The 22,412-nt window shown below is 47.1% G+C and overlaps 1 protein-coding gene across 5 annotated transcripts in view; it reads left to right on the forward strand.

The window, feature by feature from the left end:
• Positions 1 to 22,412, forward strand: part of rims1a (regulating synaptic membrane exocytosis 1a) — a 1,446,068-nt gene that overhangs the window by 996,776 nt on the left and 426,880 nt on the right. For all 5 annotated transcript variants that reach the window (XM_072498344.1, XM_072498345.1, XM_072498346.1 and 2 more), the window contains exon 9: positions 16,976 to 17,099. In XM_072498344.1, the coding sequence (XP_072354445.1) occupies positions 16,976 to 17,099 (124 nt within the window). The remainder of the gene's footprint in view (positions 1 to 16,975; positions 17,100 to 22,412) is intronic.

Below are 22,412 nucleotides of genomic sequence, written 5' to 3' on the forward strand. Positions count from 1 at the left end.
TCTGGTCGGACAATCTACATACTGTGTTAGAAAAGCTTCCTGGACACACTGCACAAACACCACCCCATCCAAACTATTTGATCTAAAGAGTTTCCACTCAATATTTGGGAAGTTAAAGTTGCCCATGACTACTACCCTATGACTTCTGCACCTTTCCAAAATCTGTTTCCCAATCTGTTCCTCCACATCTCTGCTACTATTGGGGGGCCTATAGAAAACTCCTAACAAGGTGACTGCTCCTTTCCTATTTCTGATTTCAACCCATACTACCTCAATAGGGTGATACTCCTCGAACTGCCTTTCTGCAGCTGTTATACTATCTCTAATTAATAATGCCACCCCCCCACCTCTTTTACCACCCTCCCTAATCTTATTGAAACATCTATAGCCAGGGACCCCCAACAACCATTTCTGCCCCTCTTCTATCCAAGTTTCCGTGATGGCCACCACATCGTAGTCCCAAGTACCGATCCATGCCTGAAGTTCACCCACCTTATTCCTGATGCTTCTTGCGTTGAAGTATACACACTTCAACCCATCTCCGTGCCTGCAAGTACTCTCCTTTGTCAGTGTTCCCTTCCCCACTGCCTCACTACACGCTTTGGCGCCCTGAATGAATCCCGTTGAGGATTATTATTAAGAGAAAGGAAAGGGAACCTTTCACAACCTCAGGACTTGCAAAAGTGCTTTACAGCCAATTAAGTATTTTGGGTGTTACAAAGAGAGGGACATAGGACTTAGGAGCATAGAATCCCTACAATGCAGAAGGGGGCCATTCGGCCCATTGAGCCTGGACCAATCCCTCGAAACACCATCCTACCTAGGCCCAATCCCCCACCCTTTCCCTGTAACACCACCCAACCTTCGGCCACTTAGGGGTAATTTAGCGTGGCCAATCCACCTAGCCTGCACATCTTTGGACTATGGGCGGAAACCGGAGCACCCGGAAGAAACCCTGGGAGAATGTGCAAACAGACAGTAACCCGAGGTCGGAATCAAATCCGGTCCCTGGAGCTGTGAGGCACCAGTGCTAACCACTGTGCCACCGTGCCGCCCGGTAGAAAACTTAGAAGCAGGGGATGGGCTATTTTTTCCTCTGAGCCTGCTCCGTCATTTGATATGATAATTACCGATCTGGTTGTGATCTCAACTCTCCTTTCCTGTCTGAGGCATAACCCTTGACTCCCTTATCTATCAACAATCTGTCTAACTTGGCTTTGAATAACTCAGTGATCCAGACTCCCCTGCTTTCTGGGGTAGAGGATTTCACAGACTAACCACCCTCTGAGAGAAAAACAAATCCCATCTCCATCTTAAAAGGGGGATCTCGTATTTTTTTAAGTGTGTCCCAAAAAAAGGACATGTCTGTCCACTCCCACCCTCTCAAATCCCCTGAGGAGTTACTTGTTTCACCTTTCATTCTTCTGAACTCCAATGCAACCTGTTCAACCTTTCTTCAGCAAACCCTTAATCCCAGGAATGAGTTAAGTGAACCTTCTCTGAACTATAAGCAGACCAGAACTGTAGACAGTACTCCAGATGTGAACTCACTAATGCCCCGTACAGCTGCAGTAATACATTCCTATTTCTATATTCCATTCCTAGCAATAAATGACCTTCCTGATCACTTGCCATATCTGCATGCTAAATTGTTGTGATTCATGTAGCAGGACACCCAGATCCCCCCTCGCATCTCAATCTTTCTCCATTTAAATAGGATACTATTTTTCGATTTGTTATAACCCCCATGAAGACCATGGGGAAACAATCATTGATCTGCCTGTGGGATTCATGGAAGACAAACTTTTTAGATAGGGGCAGAGGCCAACCACCTGGGGCTCGTTAGGAGCAAGGTATAAAATCAGGCCCAAGTCGGGGCCTGACAGAACAAGATGCTCCCCGATAGCATTGCACTGGGAGTGAGATGCTGCATGAAGCAGAGTTGTGTCAATATGTAAATGAATTTGCCTTCGTTAGCGACAGCTTTCTTATGGGTTATTATACTATTCATCCTGTCAAAGTGGACAATATAGCATATGACCCTCAGCAGACATGGCTCTAGGGGTATCTCTGACATGGTATTAAAGAATGAAGCCCAGAAGCCTACAAGTTTGAGGCAGGACCAGATATTGCAGTGCAATGTTCCTCCTGCAGGATGTTTGAGGCGAGGGACGCCATCAGAGTCCCTGCTGATTTCACCTGTGGGAAGTGCACCCATCTCCAGCTCCTCAGAAACCGCGTTAGGGAACTGGAGCTGGAGCTGGATGAACTTCGGATCATTCGGGAGGCAGAGGTGGTCATAGATAGTAGCTTCAGGGATGTAGTTACTCCGAAGAATCAAGATATATGGGTGACGGTGAGAGGGGCTGGGAGGAAGCAGTCAGTACAGGGATCCCCTGTGGTCGTTCCCCTCAGTAACAAGTATACCGCTTTGGATACTGTTGAGGGAGACGACCCACCAGGGGTAAGCCATGGTGAACGGATCTCCAGCACTGAGTCCGTCCCTGTGGCTCAGAAGGGAAGGAGGGAGAGCAGGAGAACAATAGTTATTGGGGACTCGATAGTTAGAGGGACAGATAAACGGTTCTGTGGCAACGAAAGAGACTCACGGATGGTATGTTGCCTCCCGGGTGCCAGGGTCCGGGACGTCTCGGATCGTGTTTTCAGAATCCTGAAGGGGGAGGGGGAACAGGCACAAGTTGTGGTACACATCGGTACCGACGACATAGATAAGAGAAGGGACGGGGATTTAAAACAAGAATTTAGGGAGCTAGGGTGGGAGCTGAGAGCCAGGACAAACCATGTTGTCATCTCTGGTTTGTTGCCGGTGCCACGTGCTAGCGAGGTGAGGAACAGGGAGAGAGTGCAGATAAACACGTGGCTGCAGGGATGGTGTAGGAGGGAGGGTTTCAGTTACGTGGATAATTGGAGCACATTCTGGGGAAGGTGGGACCTGTACAGACAGGACAGTTTGCACCTGAACCAGAGGGGCACCAATATCCTGGGAGTGAAATCTGCTACGGCTCTTCGGAGGGGTTTAAACTAATTTGTCAGGGGGATGGGAAAACGAGCTCTAGTCCAGAAGCCAGTGTTGAGAGTAGTGAGGTACTGAGGAGGATATCAAGGTCGCAGGAGTGTACCGGCGGACAGAAAGGTGGATTGAAGTGTGTCTACTTCAATGCAAGGAGCATCCGGAATAAGGTAGGTGAACTTGGAGCGTGGATTGGCACTTGGGACTACGATGTCGTGGCCATTACGGAGACATGGTTAGAACAGGGACAGGAATGGTTGTTGGAAGTTCCGGGGTATAGATGTTTCAGTAAGAGTAGAGAAGGTAGTAAAAGAGGTGGAGGAGTTGCATTGTTAATCAAGGATAGTTTAACGGCTGCAGAAAGGCAGTTCAAAGGGGATCTGCCTACTGAGGTAATATGGGCCGAAGTTAGAAATAGGAAAGGAGCGGTCATGTTGTTAGGAGTTTTCTATAGGCCCCCAAATAGTAATAGAGATGTGGAGGAAGAAATTGCAAAACAGATTATGGATAGGTGTGGAGGTCTCAGGGTAGTTGTCATGGGTGACTTTAACTTTCCAAATATTGATTGGAACCTCCATAGGTCGAACAGTTCGGATGGGGTAGTTTTTTGTACAGTGTGTGCAGGAGGGTTTCCTGACACACTATGTGGATAGGCCGACAAGAGGGATAAGGGGGCCACATTGGATTTGGTACTGGGGAATGAACCGGGCCAAGTGTTAGATTTGTTTGTGGGAGAGCACTTTGGGGATAGTGACCACAATTCGGTGTCTTTCACTATTGCAATGGAGAGGGATAGGGCCATACGGCAGGGCAAGATTTATAATTGGGGGAGGAGTAATTATGATGCGATTAGGCAAGAATTAGGGAGCATAACATGGGAACAGAAACTGTCAGGGAAAGGCACAAATGAAAAGTGAAGCTTGCTCAAGAAACAAATACTGCATGTCCTTGATAGGCATGTCCTTGTCAGGCAGGGAAGAAATGGCCGTGTGAGAGAACCATGGTTCACAAAAGAGGTTGAATGTCTTGTCAAGAGGAAAAAGGAAGCGTATGTAAGGATGAGAAAACAAGGTCCAGTTGGGTCGCTTGAGGGTTACAAGGTAGCAAGGAATGAGCTTAAAAAAAGGACTCAGGAGAGCTAGGAGGGGGCATGAGAAGTCCTTGGCGGGTCGGATCAAGGAAAACCCCAAGACTTTTTACTCTTATGTGAGAAATAAAAGAATAACCAGGGTGAGGTTAGGGCCGGTCAAGGACAGTAGTGGGAACTTGTGCATGGAGTCAGAAGAAATAGGAGAGGCGTTGAATTAATACTTTTCTTCAGTGTTCACCAAGGGGAGGAGCCATGTTTTTGAGGATGAGAGTGTGATTCAGGTGGGTAGGCTGGAGGAGGTAGATGTTCTGAGGAAGGATTTATTAGCAATTTTGAAAAACCTTAGGGTCGACAAGTCCCCTGGGCCAGATGGGATATATCCAAGGATTCTTTGGGAGGCAAGGGATGAGATTGCAGAGCCTTTGTCTTTGATCTTTGGATCCTCACTGTCCACGGGGTAGTGCCAGAGGACTGGAGAGTGGCGAATGTTGTTCCTCTTCAAGAAAGGGAATAGGAATGACCCTGGTAATTATAGGCCGGTTAGTCTTACTTCGATGGTCGGTAAGTTAATGGAAAAGGTCCTGAAGGATAGGATTTATGACCATTTGGAAAGATGCAGCTTAATCCGGGATAGCCAACACGGATTTGCCTCACAAATTTGATTGAATTTTTTGAGGAGGTAACTAAGTGTGTAGATGAAGGTAGAGCAGTTGATGTCGTATACATGGATTTTAGTAAGGCGTTTGATAAGGTTCCCCGTGATCGGCTTATGAAGAAAGTAAGGAGGTGTGGGATAGAGGGAAATTTGGCCAATTGGATAAGTAACTGGCTATCACATAGAAGACAGAGGGTGGTGGTGGATGGAAAATTTTCAGACTGGAGACCAGTTACCAGCGGTGTACCACAGGGATCAGTGCTGGGTCCTCTGCTATTTGTGATTTTTATCAATTACTTGGTGGAGGGGGCTGAAGGGTGGGTCAGTAAATTTGCTGATGACACCAAGATTGGTGGAGTAGTGGATGAGGTGGAGGGCTGTTGTAGGCTGCAAAGAGACATTGATAGGATGCAGAGCTGGGCTGAAAAATGGCAGATGGAGTTTAACGTTGATGAGTGCGAGGTGATTCATTTTGGTAGAAAAAATTTGAATGCGGATTACAGGGTCAACGGCAGGGTTCTGAGGAATGTGGAGGAACAGAGAGATCTTGGGATTCATGTCCACAGTTCTCTGAAGGTTGTCACTCAAGTGGATAGAGCTGTGAAGAAGGCCTATAGTGTGTTAGCGTTTATTAACAGGGGGCTTGAGTTTAAGAGCTGTGGGGATATGCTGCAACTGTACAGGACCCTGGTGAGACCACATTTGGAGTATTGTGTGCAGTTCTGGTCACCTCACTCCAGGAAGGATGTGGAAGCTTTGGAAAGGGTGCAAAGGCAATTTACCAGGATGCTGCCTGGTTTGCAGGGTAGGTCTTATGAGGAAAGATTAAGGGAGCTAGGGCATTTCTCTTTGGAGTGGAGGAGGATGAGCGGTGACTTAATAGAGGTTTATAAGATGATGAGGGGGATAGATAGAGTGGATGTTCAGAGACTATTTCCTCGGGTGGATGTAGCTGTTACAGGGGGGCATAACTATAAGGTTCGGGGTGGGAGATATAGGAGGGATATCCGAGGTAGGTTCTTTACTCAGAGAGTGGTTAGGGTGTGGAATGGACTGCCTGCTGTGATAGTGGAGTCGGACACTTTAGGAACTTTCAAGCGGTTATTGGATAGGCACATGGAGCACACCAGAATGACAGGGAGTGGGATAGCTTGATCTTGGTTTCGGACAGTGCTCGGCACAACAGTGAGGGCCGAAGGGCCTGTTCTGTGCTGTACTGTTCTATGTTCTATGTGACTAGCCAGGCCAAGAGCTCAGCGATCACAGCTGTCCTCAACATTTGGCAAAAACCCTTGTCCTAATCAAGTGGATCCTGTGTACCACCTTAATCTAAAGTAGGCTCAACCGAGCACATGAAGACGTGGAGTTGACCCTGTGAAAGGCTTCCTTCCAATCCTCACCAGTAAGAATAGGGCACAATGTAGGACTTCCGGTGGCGTAATGTAGGGCGACGATGTGCACGAGATGGCTCCCACTGGAGAACTGAACTTCTTAACCTTTTTCTTGGTGACGTGGGTTGCTTATGTCATGGAAACTTATGTTAGTTATCAGATAGAGTTCCCTCTTTACTGAAATGAACAGAAAAAATAAAGATAAGAAAGCTTCAAGTAGAAACACGTCGACGGAGTCTGAAGCTTCTCAGGCGTCAACAACAAGTCAGATGGCCGTGTCGGATCTTTCCGACCACTCCATTAACAGCCGAGGCCCTCACCAATATCTTGGCAAAAGAATTTGAGAAGCACCGGAAAATTGTGTCAGAGGAGCTTGGAAGATCGATCGATGAGGCCTTGGCTCCATTCGTATGGCTCTGGGAAATGCTAACGAGATTGTTGAACTCCAGGGAACCGTGATGAAGGATATGGCGGTGACTTTGTCGGCCCATAGTGATTGGATTGCTGCGCTTGAGTCTGATCTGACTTCGATAGCTGATACGAATAAATTGCTGAGAGCCCAGTTTAAGGACCTGGAAAAAAGGTAAAGGAGGCAGAACATCTGGATTGTGGGATTGCCGGAGGGAATTGATCGTGGTGGTCAAGCTGCCAAGACCCTCGGGTCACACCGCCTCGGAATCGCTGGAGGGGATTGAGGGCAATAACCCCATGAATTACTTTTCAGACGTTCTGCAAGATGGTGGATGAAGGTGGATTTGCATCCTCATATGAATTGGACCTGGCCCATCGCTCACTTTGGCCGAAGCCTCATTCTGAAGATGCACCGCGTGCGGTGATTGTGCAATGTCATAGTTAAAAGGAAAGAGAGAGGGTTCTGAGCTGATTGAGGGGGCACCTTGATTCCAAGTGGGAAGGCCACTCCGTTAGGCTGTATCAAGACATAGGTGCAGAGTTGGCAAAGAAAAGAGCCGCGTTCAATGGAGCGAAGGTCGCCCTGTCTAAAGGAGGAGGTCGCCCTGTCTAAAGGAGGAGTGAGGTTTGGGGTGGTGTGAGAGTAGCATTCGATGAAAGAAACTATTTTTTCAATATGCCAGGGGATGCAGATGCTTTTGTTAAGTGTTATGACACCCTGGGCTAGTTCCAGCCCCACGAGTCACAACATAATTGAATTAACCAATAATTCTTATAACGATACCTGAGGCCTTTAGCCCTTACCTGCTCAATAATTACAGTCACCATGTTTGTAAATGTAAACACATTTACTGTTTATTTATAACAAGAACTATTGTAAAATATGCTGTCAATACAACTGGTTAACAACAAGCTAATACCTCCTGCCCACTTTAACTTCATCCCCACCCTCTATATATACATAATATATATATACACACACAAATGATGGTCTCGGCACACTTTCCTTCTGCAAGCTTGTAGATTAAAGTCTTTGCTGTGCAGCCTAAAAAGATCTTCGATGTAGAACATAGAACAGTACAGCACAGTACAGGCCCTTAGGCCCACAATGTTGTGCTGACCATTTATCCTAATCGAAGATCAACCCAACCTACAATCTTTCAATTTACTGCTGTCCATGTGCCTGTCTAAGAGTCGCTTAAATGTCCTTAATGACTCTGACTCCACCACCTCTGCTGGCAGTGCATTCCACGCATCCTCCACTTTCTGTGTAAAGAACCTATCTCTGACATCTCCCCTATGCCTTCCTACAATCACCTTAAAAGTATGTCCCCTCGTGACAGCCATTTCCACCCTGGGGAAAAGTCTCTGGCTATCCACTCTATCTATGCCTTTCATCGTTTTCAGCACTGAGTGCTGAATTTGGTGCTTTTTGAGTGCGATAGTGAGAGTTTGGTGACCGAGGGAGTTAGGTGAGGAGGGAGTAAGGTGCTCCTTTCATTTTGTTTCCGACATTTCCGCAAAGAGTGCGAAGAGAGCCAGGAGTTTACAGGAAGTGTAGCTGACTGGGAGCAGAGTCGGAGGGCGGAGATCTAGTTAGTCCACACAGCAGCTATATTCTGTAAGGTAAGAGGGGATGGAGGCTAGGCCAGTTACATGCTCCTCCTGTAGGATGTGGGTGGTGAGGGATACCACCGGTGTCCCCACTGACTATACCTGCGGGAAATGCACCCAACTTCAGCTCCTCAAAGACCGTGTTAGGGAACTGGAGCTGAAGCTGGATGAACTTCGGATCATCCGGGAGGCAGAGGGGGTGATTGAGAAGAGTTACAGGGAGGTAACCACACCCAAAGTACAGGACAAGAATAGCTGGGTTACAGTCAGGGGGAAAAAAACAAACAGGCAGACAGTGCAGGGATCCCTCGTGGCCGTTCCCCTTCAAAAGAAGTATACCGTTTTGGATGCTGTTGGGGGGGATGACCTACCGGGGGAAGGCCCTAGCGGTCAGGTCTCTGGCACGGAGTCTGGCTCTGGGGCTCAGAAGGGAAGGGGGGAGAATAGAAAAGCAATAGTTGTAGGAGATTCAATGGTTAGGGGAATAGATAGGAGATTCTGTGGTCGCGAGCGAGACTCCCGGAAGGTATGTTGCCTCCCGGGTGCCAGGGCCAGGGATGTCTCGGATCGTGTCTTCAGGATCCTTAAGGGGGAGGGTGAGCAGCCAGAAGTCGTGGTGCACATTGGTACCAACGACATAGGTAGGAAAAGGGGTGTGGAGGTAATAAACAAGTTTAGGGAGTTAGGCTGGAAGTTGAAAGCCAGGACAGACAGAGTTGTCATCTCTGGTTTGTTGTCGGTGCCACGTGATAGCGAGGCTAGGAATAGGGAGAGAGTGCAGTTGAACACGTGGCTGCAGGAATGGTGTAGGAGGGAGGGCTTCAGGTATTTGGATAATTGGAGCGCATTCTGGGGAAGGTGGGACCTGTACAAGCAGGACGGGTTGCATCTGAACCAGAGGGGCACCAATATCCTGGGAGGGAGGTTTGCTAGTACTCTTCGGGAGGGTTTAAACTAATTTGGCAGGGGAATGGGAACCGAATTTGTAGTCCAGCAACTAAGGTAGCCGATATTCAGGACGCCAAAGCGTGTAATGAGCAGTGGGGAAGGGAACACTGACAAAGGAGAGTATTTGCAGGCACGGAGATGGGTTGAAGTGTGTATACTTCAACGCAAGAAGCATCAGGAATAAGGTGGGTGAACTTAAGGCATGGATCGGTACTTGGGACTACGATGTGGTGGCCATCACGGAAACTTGGATAGAAGAGGGGCAGAAATGGTTGTTGGAGGTCCCTGGTTATAGATGTTTCAATAAGATTAGGGAGGGTGGTAAAAGAGGTGGGGGGTGGCATTATTAATTAGAGATAGTATAACAGCTGCAGAAAGGCAGTTCGTGGAGTATCACCCTATTGAGGTAGTATGGGTTGAAGTCAGAAATAGGAAAGGAGCAGTCACCTTGTTAGGAGTTTTCTATAGGCCCCCCAATAGTAGCAGAGATGTGGAGGAACAGATTGGGAAACAGATTTTGGAAAGGTGCAGAAGTCACAGGGTAGTAGTCATGGGTGACTTTAACTTCCCAAATATTGAGTGGAAACTCTTTAGATCAAATAGTTTGGATGGGGTGGTGTTTGTGCAGTGTGTCCAGGAAGCTTTTCTAACACAGTATGTAGATTGTCCGACCAGAGGAGGGGCAATATTGGATTTAGTACTTGGTAATGAACCAGGGCAAGTGATAGATTTGTTAGTGGGGGAGCATTTTGGAGATAGTGACCACAATTCTGTGACTTTCACTTTAGTAATGGAGAGGGATAGGTACGTGCAACAGGGCAAGGTTTACAATTGGGGGAAGGGTAAATACGATGTTGTCAGACAAGAATTGAAGTGCATAAGTTGGGAACATAGGCTGGCAGGGAAGGACACAAGTGAAATGTGGAACTTGTTCAAGGAACAGGTGCTACGTGTCCTTGATATGTATGTCCCTGTCAGGCAGGGAAGAGATGGTCGAGTGAGGGAACCATGGTTGACAAGAGAGGTTGAATGTCTTGTTAAGAGGAAAAAGGTGACTTATGTAAGGCTGAGGAATCAAGGTTCAGACAGGGCATTGGAGGGATACAAGATAGCCAGTAGGGAACTGAAGAAAGGGATTAGGAGAGCTAAGAGAGGGCATGAACAATCTTTGGCGGGTAGGATCAAGGAAAACCCCAAGGCCTTTTACACATATGTGAGAAATATGAGAATGACTAGAGCGAGGGTAGGTCCGATCAAGGACAGTAGCGGGAGATTGTGTATTGAGTCTGAAGAGATAGGAGAGGTCTTGAATGAGTACTTTTCTTCTGTATTTACAAATGAGAGGGGCGATATTGTTGGAGAGGACAGTGTGAAACAGATTGGTAAGCTCGAGGAAATACTTGTTAGGAAGGAAGATGTGTTGGGCATTTTGAAAAACTCCGGGTGCTCCGGTTTCCTCCCACAGTCTAAAGATGTGCAGGTTAGGTCGAGTACATAGAACATACAGTGCAGAAGGAGGTCACCCGGCCCACGCAAGCCCTCACCTCCACCCCATCCCCACAGCCCAATAACCCCTCCTAACCGTTTTGGTCACTAAAAACAATTTATCATGGCCAATCCACCTAACTTGCATGTCTTTGGACTATGGAAGGAAACCGGAGCACCAGGAGGAAACCCACGCAGACACGGGGAGAACATGCAGACTCCGCGCAGACAGTGAGCCAACGGGGAATTGAACCTGGGGCTCTGGCGCTGTAAAGCCACAGTGCTATCCACTTGTACTACTGCTACTGTGCTGCCCACCAAATGGATTGACCATGGTAAATTGCCCTTGGTGTCCAAAAAGGTTCAGTGGGGTTGCTGGGTTACAGGGATAGGATGGAGGTGTGGGCTTAGGTAGTGTGCTCTTTCCAAAGGCCCGTCAGTCTCGATTGGCCAAATGGCCTCCTTCTGCACTGTAAATTCTATGATTCTATAAAACAAGGGAATAAATGGGAATTACCTTTCCAAAAGGCATAAGTTGGCTGACTCTGGACAAGGTGGAGGGTTGGCTGACGAGGTGGAGTGGGGGGTGTGGGGGGGGGGGGGGGGGGGGGGGGGTGTGGGGGGGGGGGGGGGGGGGAACCTCCAATCCGCTTGTTCAAATGGAACGTTAGGGTTTGAATGGCCCAGTGAAGAGGTTGAGGGTATTTTCCCATCTCAAGAGTTTGAAATTCAATGTGTTTTTTTTGCAGGGGACCCACTTGCGGGTCAGGGATCAGACCAGGCTGTGCAAGGGGTGGGTTTTTCATTCTGCTTTTGATGACATGGCCAGGGGTACAGTGATTTGAATTAGCAAGAAAGTTCAGTTTCCCTCCGCCAAGATTTTATTAACTCCCTGCTGGCCTCCTTCTCCAATCTTGACTCACATCAGCTTCTATTAGAGGACCTGAACTGTGTTCTGGACCCTAGATTGGATTGTTCAAAGCCTAAACCCTGATTCCATTGGGGATGGCCAGGGCTTTGTCATTTGTGACAGCTGAGTACTTATTTTGTACCATGCTCTGCACCTTATCGATTTGTTGCGAGAGTCTAGGGACACCTAACACCCACCCTGGAGGTTCCATGCTACACTGTTAGCTGATTAAAAAAATGTGTGAGTGTATGACCACTGCCGTAGATGAGTATATAAAATCTAATAGATCTAATTCAATTTCACCTTCCACATTGTGGGAGGCTCTTAAGGTGGTCCTCGGGGAGGAATTATCTCCTACAGGACGTATGTGTTGAAGGTGGCTAGGTTGGAGCAGCCGAGGCTGGTGGATTCCATCCTAGAGGTGGATCACAGGATTTGCTTGATCCTACTCCGGAGCTGTTGGCAAATAGGCAAAGATTACAGGTCTCGTTTGAGCAATTGCCAACAGGCAGGATGGTGCGTCATCGCTCCAGGGGTACTTTCTGAGTATGGGGAGAAGGCCAGTCATGTTCTGACTCACCAGCTAAAACGGCAGGCGGCCTCCCAGGAGATCACTCAGAGCGTCAGCCTCGTTTCCGTCTCCTCAGGTCAATGCAGTTTTTTAATCGTTTTGTAGCGATCTTTATAGCTCAGGACCCCCTTCAGATAAATCGGCCATGCCCGACTTTCTTGGACAGTCTACCCATCCCAACAGTTGAGGTGGGTCTGAGTGATGAGTTGGACACCCCGCTATGCCCTGATGAGATGTTTAAATGTGTTGGGCAAAGCCCTGGCCCGGCTGATTTTCCTATTGAATTTTACAAGAGGTTCTTGGAACAGCTTGTGCCATTGTTATTGGACATAGAATCACCACAGTGCAAAAGGACCCATCGATCCTGCACCAACCTTCTGAAAGGGCACCCTACCTATGCCCACTCCCCCAACCTATCCCTGTAACCCAGTAACCCCACCTAAAGTTTTGGACACAAAGGGGCAATTTAACATGGCCAATCCACCTAACCTGCACATCTTTTGAACTATGGGAGGAAACCAGAGCACCCGAAGGAAATCCACACAGATGGGGAGAAAGTGCAAACTCTATACACAGTCACCCAAGGCAGGAACTGAACCTGGGTCCCTCGCTCTGTGAGGCAGCAGCGTTAACCACTGTGCCACCCCCATGTTTAATGATTCCCTATCCCAGGGGTTGCTGTCTCCGACCTCACTCAAGCCTCCGTTCCTCTGCTTCTTAAGAAAGCCAAAGACCCAACAGAGTGGGGTTCGGACAGCTCTTAAATGCGGACGTCAAGCTACTCTCGAAGGTGTTGGCATTGTAGTTGGAGCCTTGCCTCCCAAATATAATTTTGGAGGCTCATCAGGCTTCATGAAAGGCCGACAAATGTCGGCCAATATACGCCACCTGTTAAATGTAATCTCTTCTCCCTCTCCAGCTGCTGCTGATAGTTTCTTTGGATGCTGAAAATGCATTTGACAGTGGGAGTACTTATTTGAGATTCTTTGAAGGTTTGGGTTCGGTCATAAATGTGCGTCCTGGATTTGCCTGTTATATGATGCCCCTACTGCCAGTGTTAATGCGAGCAAACTGAATTCTGACTATTTTCCCTTGAATGGGGCACGAGGCAGGGCTGTCCACTTTCCCCATTCCTGTTCACTCTGGCAATAGAGCAGCTTTCGAAAGTGCTGAGGTCCTTGAGTCAGTGGAAGGACATTTGTTGGGATGGGGTGGAGCATCAGGTGTCTCTCTCTGTGGATGACCTCCTTTGTATTATGGACCCAGTCCCCTCCATAGCATCAAAACCAATTTGCAGAGGTGGAATAGCCCTCCTCTGTCCTTGGCAGGTAGGGTTCAGACTATGAAAATGAAGTGCTCCCAAGATTTTTATTTTTCTTTCAGTGTCTTTCCATTATTCTCCCCAAGCTCTTTTTTAAATCAAGGTCAACAAATTGATATCCTCTTTTATTTGGGCAGGTAAGAATCCTAGAATCAGTAGCTTTCTTCTACAACAGTTAGGGGGCTTGGCCGTCCCCAATTTATTGCTTTATTACTTGGCCGCTAATATTCAAAAAATACTGTTGTGGATTTGTGATCCCAATTCTATTTGGGGACAAATGGAGGGTCGTTCCTGCTCTGTTTCACTCCTTTTGCCATTACCTTTTTCTCCTGCCAGATTTTCCTCAGACTCAGTGGTGGTCTCCTCTCTTAGGATTTGGAAACAATTTAGACAGCATTTTAAGCTCCTGTCTCTTTCTTTACTTGCCACTATTTGCAACAATCACATTTTCCTGCCGCCTGGCTTGGACCCAATATTTAAATCGTAGAAAGAAATCTTGTTCGCGAAGGGGCGGTTTGCCAGTTTTAGGGAGTTCGCTGATTCGGTATCTTCAAATTTACGATTTCTTGCGTGAGGCTTTTCCTTCCTTTCCTCTGGCACCACCTTCTTCCTTGATGATGAAGATTCTGTCCCTGACTTGGCCTGGTAAAAGGTCTATTTTGGATTTTTTGGCCAAATTCTATCATCGGACTCTGCTCCGTTAAGCAGTGTGAGGGCGAAAAGGGAATGTGAGTTGAGTCCCATTCTCACTGATGGAGTTTGGAACGAGGCCCTTCACAGGGTTAACTCTGCGAGTCATTCACCATAAATACCTGGCCTGTCATAACCCCAGATAGTGCGATGGCCGTTGAAGTCATCCATGTATATTGCTGGGTGTTGGAGGACAGGTAGGGCATCATCTTGCATGAGGTAGAAGGAGGTCTCTACACATTGGCAAATCTGTAGCATCGAACCATGATGGTGTCACAGAGATTGCCAGTGGAATTCTCCGTTGGTGGGATATTCTAGTCTGCTGGCAGCGCACCAAAGCCCAAGGGTTTCCCGACGGTGTGGGGTGGCCACAATGGGAAACCCCATTGGCTGGCTACGGGAACTGTCCGGCTACGGGAACAGAGAATCCTGCTGAAGGTGTGGTTGGTCATGCAGGATAAGGCGGCTGGAGCACCGAAGAATCCCGCTCCAGATATTTGTATATTTGATGCATCTGTGATGTTGGTGTGCACATATGTTGCTCCGCCATGTTTGGCACGACCATGGAAAGTGACCAGATCAGAGTTGTTTATTTTTAATCTAGATCTTGGGGCAATGTCGATGATGTGGGTTTCCTATAGGCAGATCACATCAATTTTGTGGGTTCTGCAGAGCGACTTGATGATTTCACCCTTAACAGTTGACATCCCTTCAACATTAAGGTGAAGAATTCTGAGAGCAGAGCCGACATCTTCAAGGTTGTCATCTGCTCGGGGCTGGTCAGTGATGGGCTGGCTGGAGTGGAGGACACTGCTTCAGGATTATTGGTTTCTGCAGAAGACTCTGGACGTACAACAACAATGTTGATCCATTACCCCGCAACAAGATTAGAATGTTATGAAATTTTTTTATTGACAGGAAAAGATTGCCTTCACTTGGTTGGGAAATCAATATATAGTAGTCATCACAGAGACATGGTTGAGGGAGGGGCAGGGTTGGAGCTCAGGATATAAAATCTTCAGGCAAGACAGAGGAGGAGGCAAAAGAGGAGGTGGAATTATATTATTAGTTAAGGAGTCAGTTATTGCGGTAAACAGCGATGATATCTTGGAGGGGGCATCAAATCAAACTTTGTGGGTAGAGTTTAGAAACAAAAAGGGACAGCCACATTGCTAGATATTTATTATAGACCTCCAGATAGTCAGCAGGAAATTGAGGAGAAAATGTGCAGTTCGCAGAATTGTGTAAAAATAATAAGAGGGTAATTATTTTAGGTGATTTCAATTTTCCCAAATTAATTGGGATTATCACTGTGTTAAGACCTCAGATGGAGTGGAGTTCCTAAAATGTATACAGGAAGAACGTTTTAGCTCATTAAGGACCAAATTCTGGGGAATTAAGCAGGGCAGGTGGTTGATGTGTCGATGGGCGAACATTTTGGTGATAGCAATCACAACATGGTCAATAAAAAAAAGGTTATGGATTGGGGGAGAGTGAATTTTAGTAAAAGAAGGCAGGATCAGGCCAAGGTAGACTGGGAAGGGTTACTTGTGGGGAAATCTACAGAAGAGCAGTGGGGGTGTTCAAAAAGAAATGGGGAAGGGACAAGCTCAACATGTTTACTCTAGGGCAATCGGAAGGAGAAACAAGCCCAGAGAACCATGGATGACCAGAGACATTCAGGGTATGAGGAGATGGAAAAGGGAGGTGGTTAGCAAGTACAAGGGGAGTAAGTCAAGGGAGGCATTCATTGGTAGGGTATTGAACAGATACTTCATATCTGTCTACACCCAAGAGAATGAGGAGGTAGGTAGAGAACCCAGGGAGAGAGACTGTGAGGTTTTAATGCAAATTTTCATAGGGAGTGACAAGGCATTGGAGGCGTTGGCAGGCTTTAAAGTGGATAAATCTCCAGGTCCGGGTAAATTGTGTCCCAGCATGCTGTGGGAAGCAAGGGAGGAGATTGCAGGGGCTCTGACCCAAATTTTTAATTCCTCTCTGGCCTCGAGGGAGGTGCCAGAGGATTGGAGAACAGTTAATGTGGTCCCACTTTTTAAGAAAGATTGTAGAGATAAGTCAGGGAACTACAAACCAACAAGTCTCAGGTCAGTGGTAGGGAAATATTTGGAGAAATTTCTGAATTTGAAAATCTATCACCACTTGAAGAGGTAAGGTTTGATCAGGAATAGTCAGAATGGCTTTGTCAGAGGGAGGTCGTGCCTGAAATATTTGATTGAATTTTTTGAGCATGTGACCAGGTGCCAGATGTGTAGATGAGGTTAGTGCAGTTGATGCAGTTTACATGGATTTCAGCAAAGCCTTTGACAAGATTCCACAAGGGACTTACAAAGAAGGCATAAGACCTGATTGAAGTGTACAAGATTGAGGGGCGTGGAAAGGGACCTGTTCCCCTGAGTTGAAGAGTCATTTATGAGAGGACACAAGTTCAAGGTGAGGGGCTGGTGGTTTGGGGGGATTTGAGGAAAATATTTTTTACCCAGAGGGTGGTGACGGTCTAGAATGCACTGCCTCGGAGGGTGGTAGAGGCAGGTTGCCTCACAGCCTTTAAAAAGTACCTGGATGAACACTTGGCACGTCATCACATTCAAAGCTATGGACTAAGTGCTGGCAAATGGGATTAGGTGGGCAGGTGAGGTGTTTCTCATGCGTCGGTCAGACTCGATGGGTTTAAGGGCCTCTTCTGTGCTGTATTATTCTGTGATTCTGCACAGAGTATCGATTATTACTAATGTCCTGTGAAAAATGTGAAATATCAGAATGTCTTATTTGCATTGCTTTTTCAGTCTGAAAGTTAAATTTTCAGAAAAGATCTAATAATTGTGAAATCTTTTTTCTAGGTGATGAAGTTCTTGAATGGAATGGTAAACCGTTACCAGGAGCTACAAATGAAGAAGTTTACAATATCATCTTGGAATCAAAGTCAGAACTTCAAGTTGAAATAGTTGTTTCAAGGCCAATTGGGTAAGGTTTGGAAACTTGTCTAATGCTACTTCTGAAACAAGGAGCTAGTTAATCATAAAATCCCTACAGTGCAGAAGGAGGCCATTCAGCCCATCGAGTCTGCACTGACCCTCTGAAAGAGCACCCCATCTAAGCCCAATTCCCCACCCTATCCCCATAAGGTTAAGTTGGAAAAGGATAGAAATCAGTCACAGATTATGATCTCAGACAGGAAAAGGGAAAATATTACAGGTCTAAAAGTTGAACCGGAGCAGATTGATTGGAAACCCATTTTGGTGGATAAAACGGAGGATACAAAATGGGAGACTTTCAAAGGAGAGATGAATAGAGTGCAAGCTAGGTACGTACCCATGAGAAATAAAAACAGGGTATCCAAAGCTAGAGTACCCTGTATGACTAAGGATATTGATGATAAAATAAGGAAGAAAAAAGAGGCATATGATGCATGCCAGAATAATATTATCAATAGAAATCAGGAAGCGGATTGCAAATGCAGGAGAGAAGCTAAGGCTGGAATAGGGAAGTCTAAGAGGAAGCATGAGGAAAGGATGGCAGGCTGTGCTGAAACAAATAGCAAAATCTTCTTCAAGCATGTTAATGGGGCTTTTCACAATAACTTCATTGAAGCATACTTGTGACAATAAGCGATTATTGTTATATTATTATTAATGGGAAAGGATTAGTGAAGGACAGAGCGGGGCCCATAAGGAACATGGAAGGTAAACTGCTCACTGAAGTGGAGGGTATAGAACATAGAACATAGAACAATACAGCGCAGTACAGGCCCTTCGGCCCACGATGTTGCACCGAAACAAAAGCCATCGAACCTACACTATGCCATTATCATCCATATGTTTATCCAATAAACTTTTAAATGCCCTCAATGTTGGCGAGTTCACCACTGTAGCAGGTAGGGCATTCCACGGCCTCACTACTCTTTGCGTAAAGAACCTACCTCTGACCTCTGTCCTATATCTATTACCCCTCAGTTTAAAGTTATGTCCCCTCGTGCCAGCCATATCCATCCGCGGGAGAAGGCTCTCACTGTCCACCCTATCCAACCCCCTGATCATTTTGTATGCCTCTATTAAGTCTCCTCTTAACCTTCTTCTCTCCAACGAAAACAACCTCAAGTCCATCAGCCTTTCCTCATAAGATTTTCCCTCCATACCAGGCAACATCCTGGTAAATCTCCTCTGCACCCGCTCCAAAGCCTCCACGTCCTTCCTATAATGCGGTGACCAGAACTGTACGCAATACTCCAAATGCGGCCGTACCAGAGTTCTGTACAGCTGCAACATGACCTCCCGACTCCGGAACTCAATCCCTCTACCAATAAAGGCCAACACTCCATAGGCCTTCTTCACAACCCTATCAACCTGGGTGGCAACTTTCAGGGATCTATGTACATGGACACCTAGATCCCTCTGCTCATCCACACTTTCAAGAACTTTACCATTAGCCAAATATTCCGCATTCCTGTTATTCCTTCCAAAGTGAATCACCTCACACTTCTCTACATTAAACTCCATTTGCCACCTCTCGGCCCAGCTCTGCAGCTTATCTATATCCCTCTGTAATCTGCTACATCCTTCCACACTATCGACAACACCACCGACTTTAGTATCGTCTGCAAATTTACTCACCCACCCTTCTGCGCCTTCCTCTAGGTCATTGATAAAAATGACAAACAGCAACGGCCCCAGAACAGATCCTTGTGGTACTCCACTTGTGACTGTACTCCATTCTGAACATTTCCCATCAACCACCACCCTCTGTCTTCTTTCAGCTAGCCAATTTCTGATCCACATCTCTAAATCACCCTCAATCCCCAGCCTCCGTATTTTTTGCAATAGCCTACCGTGGGGAACCTTATCAAACGCTTTGCTGAAATCCATATACACCACATCAACTGCTCTACCCTCGTCTACCTGTTCAGTCACCTTCTCAAAGAACTCAATAAGGTTTGTGAGGCATGACCTACCCTTCACAAAGCCATGCTGACTATCCCTGATCATATTATTCCTATCTAGATGATTATAAATCTTGTCTCTTATAATCCCCTCCAAGACTTTACCCACTACAGATGTGAGGCTCACCGGCCTATAGTTGCCGGGGTTGTCTCTGCTCCCCTTTTTGAACAAAGGGACCACATTTGCTGTCCTCCAGTCCTCTGGCACTATTCCTGTAGCCAATGATGACATAAAAATCAAAGCCAAAGGTCCAGCAATCTCTTCCCTGGCCTCCCATAGAATCCTAGGATAAATCCCATCAGGTCCCGGGGACTTATCTATTTTCAGCCTGTCCAGAATTGCCAACACCTCTTCCCTACGTACCTCAATGCCATCTATTCTATTAGCCTGGGGCTCAGCATTCTCCTCCACAACATTATCTTTTTCCTGAGTGAATACTGACGAAAAATATTCATTTAGTATCTCGCCTATCTCTTCAGACTCCACACACAATTTCCCATCCCTGTCCTTGACTGGTCCTACTCTTATGGCAGTGGTATTAAATTAGTACTTTGCTTCTGTCTTTTCCAAATTAGAAGATGGTGACAATGGCCCAGTTGAAAATGTGGTTGTTGAGCAACTGAGCAGTATAGTGGTAGATAAAGAAAAGGTGCTAAAAAGGCTGGCAGCACTCCAGGGAGAGAAATCACCAAGCCCGGATGGGATGCATCCCAGATTGCTGAGAGAGGTAAGGGAGTGTATTGCGGAGCCGTTGACCAAAATTTTCCAGGCCTCTCTAAACACAGGATTAGTCGTGGGGGACTGGAGGATTGCCAATGTGACTGCATTGTTTAAGAAAGGGGCAAGGGATAATCCAGGAAACCACAGACCTGTCAGCTTGACATCAATAGTGGGAAAATTGATGGAAGACATAATATGGGATGAGATAAATATACACTTAGAGAAAAATAAGTTAATACTAGACGGTCAACATGACTTTGTCAAGGGCAGGTCATGTCTGACAATTTTAATTGAGTTCTTTGACAAGGTGACACAGGCAGTGGATGAATGTGGTGCCGTGGATGTTGTATATTTGGATTTTAAGAAATAATTTGATACAGTGCCACATGGCAGGTTGGTTAGCAAATTAAAAATGTGTGGGATTGATTGGTCCTTGGGAGCATGGATTAGAAGTTGGCTAAGAGATAGGAAACAGAGGGTAGGTCTAGATGGGCATTTGTCAGACTGGAGACGAGTTGAAAGTGGTGTTCCCCACGGCTGTGTTGGGATCCTTGCTTTTTCTGATTCATATAAATGATTTAGAAGTGGGTGTTGAGGGCAAAACCTCGAAATTTGCAGTTGATACTAAGCTAGGGAGAATAGTTAATTGTGAGGGTGACTCGGAGCAACTTCAGAGGGGCATTGACAAGTTGGCCAAATGGGCAGACACCTGGCAGATGAACTTCAATACAGCGAAATGTGAGGTCATGTATTTTGGTGGAAGAAACATGGGAGACAATACAGGCTCAACGGTGCAACTTTGAGGGGAATACAGGAGCAAAGGGACCTCGGGGTTCAAGAGGATAATTCTCTGAAGGCGGCCAGACAAGTTGAACAGTTGTTTTTGCATTCTTGGGTTTATAAATAGAGGCACAGAGTATAAAAGCAAGGAAACGATGCCACACCTCTACAAATCATTGGTCAGATCAGGGTGGCGGGATGCTGGACTTTAGAGTCCTCACCCCCTATGAGGAACGGAGCTGGAGGTCACGGTGGTGGCCGATGACAGATCTGTCACCAACATAGAGGTCTGCGTACGATGAGGAGGTGAGGGTCCACTGGCCCACACACAGATGAACTCTCACATGTGAGTTCTTAATGCCATACAGAATGACCCACCCCTCCCACTAACCATATGTCCATTCTCCTGCAAGATTGTCAGCCGATGGTCTCCTCCCCCTCATCCCATGAGAACACCTCGGAGGAGAACTCTGAGGATGCCTCTGGCAATGCATCACAGCTATCATCCCCTTGCTGCACCAGCACAGAGACACACCGGCTCCTGGGGCACTTTCTGGTGAGCATCACACGGCTGCTGATGCACAACAGGTGGAGGTAGGAGCCCCCAGGTGAGATAGCTGCTTGATCCCAGGACCCAGCTGGGACTTGGTCAGATGATGAGTCTCTGCACCAGGTTTACCCGGAGTTGATGCAGACGCTAGGGTGCGACCGTGAGATACAGAGGGGTTGTCAGTGCCCCTCCAGCAGGTCCTTGGCCGATTGAAGGAGTCCCAGAGGTTATGGCCATAGGATATGGCGCCGGCAATGCTTGGTACAGAGGCCAACACTGCTATGGTGGCAGCCGCAGTGGAGAGCCTGGTGCACAATGTCAGCAGCATAAGTGGAAGTGTCCAAGGCGTTGCTCAGTCAGTGCCCCCCATGGCTGAGCACCTCAACATGTCCCAGTCACTGGGGGACGTGACCCCATACCAGGTGGACCTTGATGAGGCGCTGCGGAACAGGTCCCAGGCTCAGTTGGGCATTGCTGAGGCCCCCCAGAGCACATCCCAGTCATTAGGGAAGGTCTCCCAGTCCCATTTGGGCATAGCTGAGGCGCTGCGGGACATGTCTCCATCTCAGTTGGGCATAGTCGAGGAATTGCAGAGCATGACCCAGTTACAGAGGGCCATCTCCTAGCGGGTTGACACCATGCTGCAGACATTGGGCCGCCACCATTTGGGGGACTGGCAGAGTCAGACGACGCAGTTTTAAATGTGCAAAGGCTACTTCCTGTCCCCACCTTATGATCACAGCCCTCACCCACTTACTGTTTCTCCAGTTACAATTAACCATGAGACTGTGAAACAGGTAAACGTTCATCATGGGTCCTCTGACCCAGCCCCAGCATGCTGCCTCCTCTCCATAGTTGCAGTTATGGTTTTGGAAATTGTGACCCCCTAAGTTTTGTCATCCACTGTTTGGGTATTCCTGTTTTAGAACATAGAACAGTACAGCACAGTACAGGCCCTTCGGCCCACGATGTTGTGCCGACCATTTACCCTAATCTAAGATCAACCTAACCTACACCCCTTCAATTTACTAAGAGTCGCTTAAATATCCCTAATAACTCTGACTCCACCACTTTCGCTGGCAGTGCATTCCACACACCCACCACTCTCTGTGTAAAGAACCTACGTCTGACATCTCCCCATACCTTCCTCCAATCACCTTAAAATTATGTCCCCTCATGACAGCCATTTCCGCCCTGGGGAAAAGTCTCTGGCTATCCACTCTATCCATGCCTCTCATCACCTTGCACGCCTCCATCAAGTCACCTCTCTTCCTTCTTATCTCCAGTGAG

The sequence above is a fragment of the Scyliorhinus torazame genome, chromosome 4, assembly GCF_047496885.1.
Source record: "Scyliorhinus torazame isolate Kashiwa2021f chromosome 4, sScyTor2.1, whole genome shotgun sequence".
Classification (NCBI taxonomy): domain Eukaryota; kingdom Metazoa; phylum Chordata; class Chondrichthyes; order Carcharhiniformes; family Scyliorhinidae; genus Scyliorhinus; species Scyliorhinus torazame.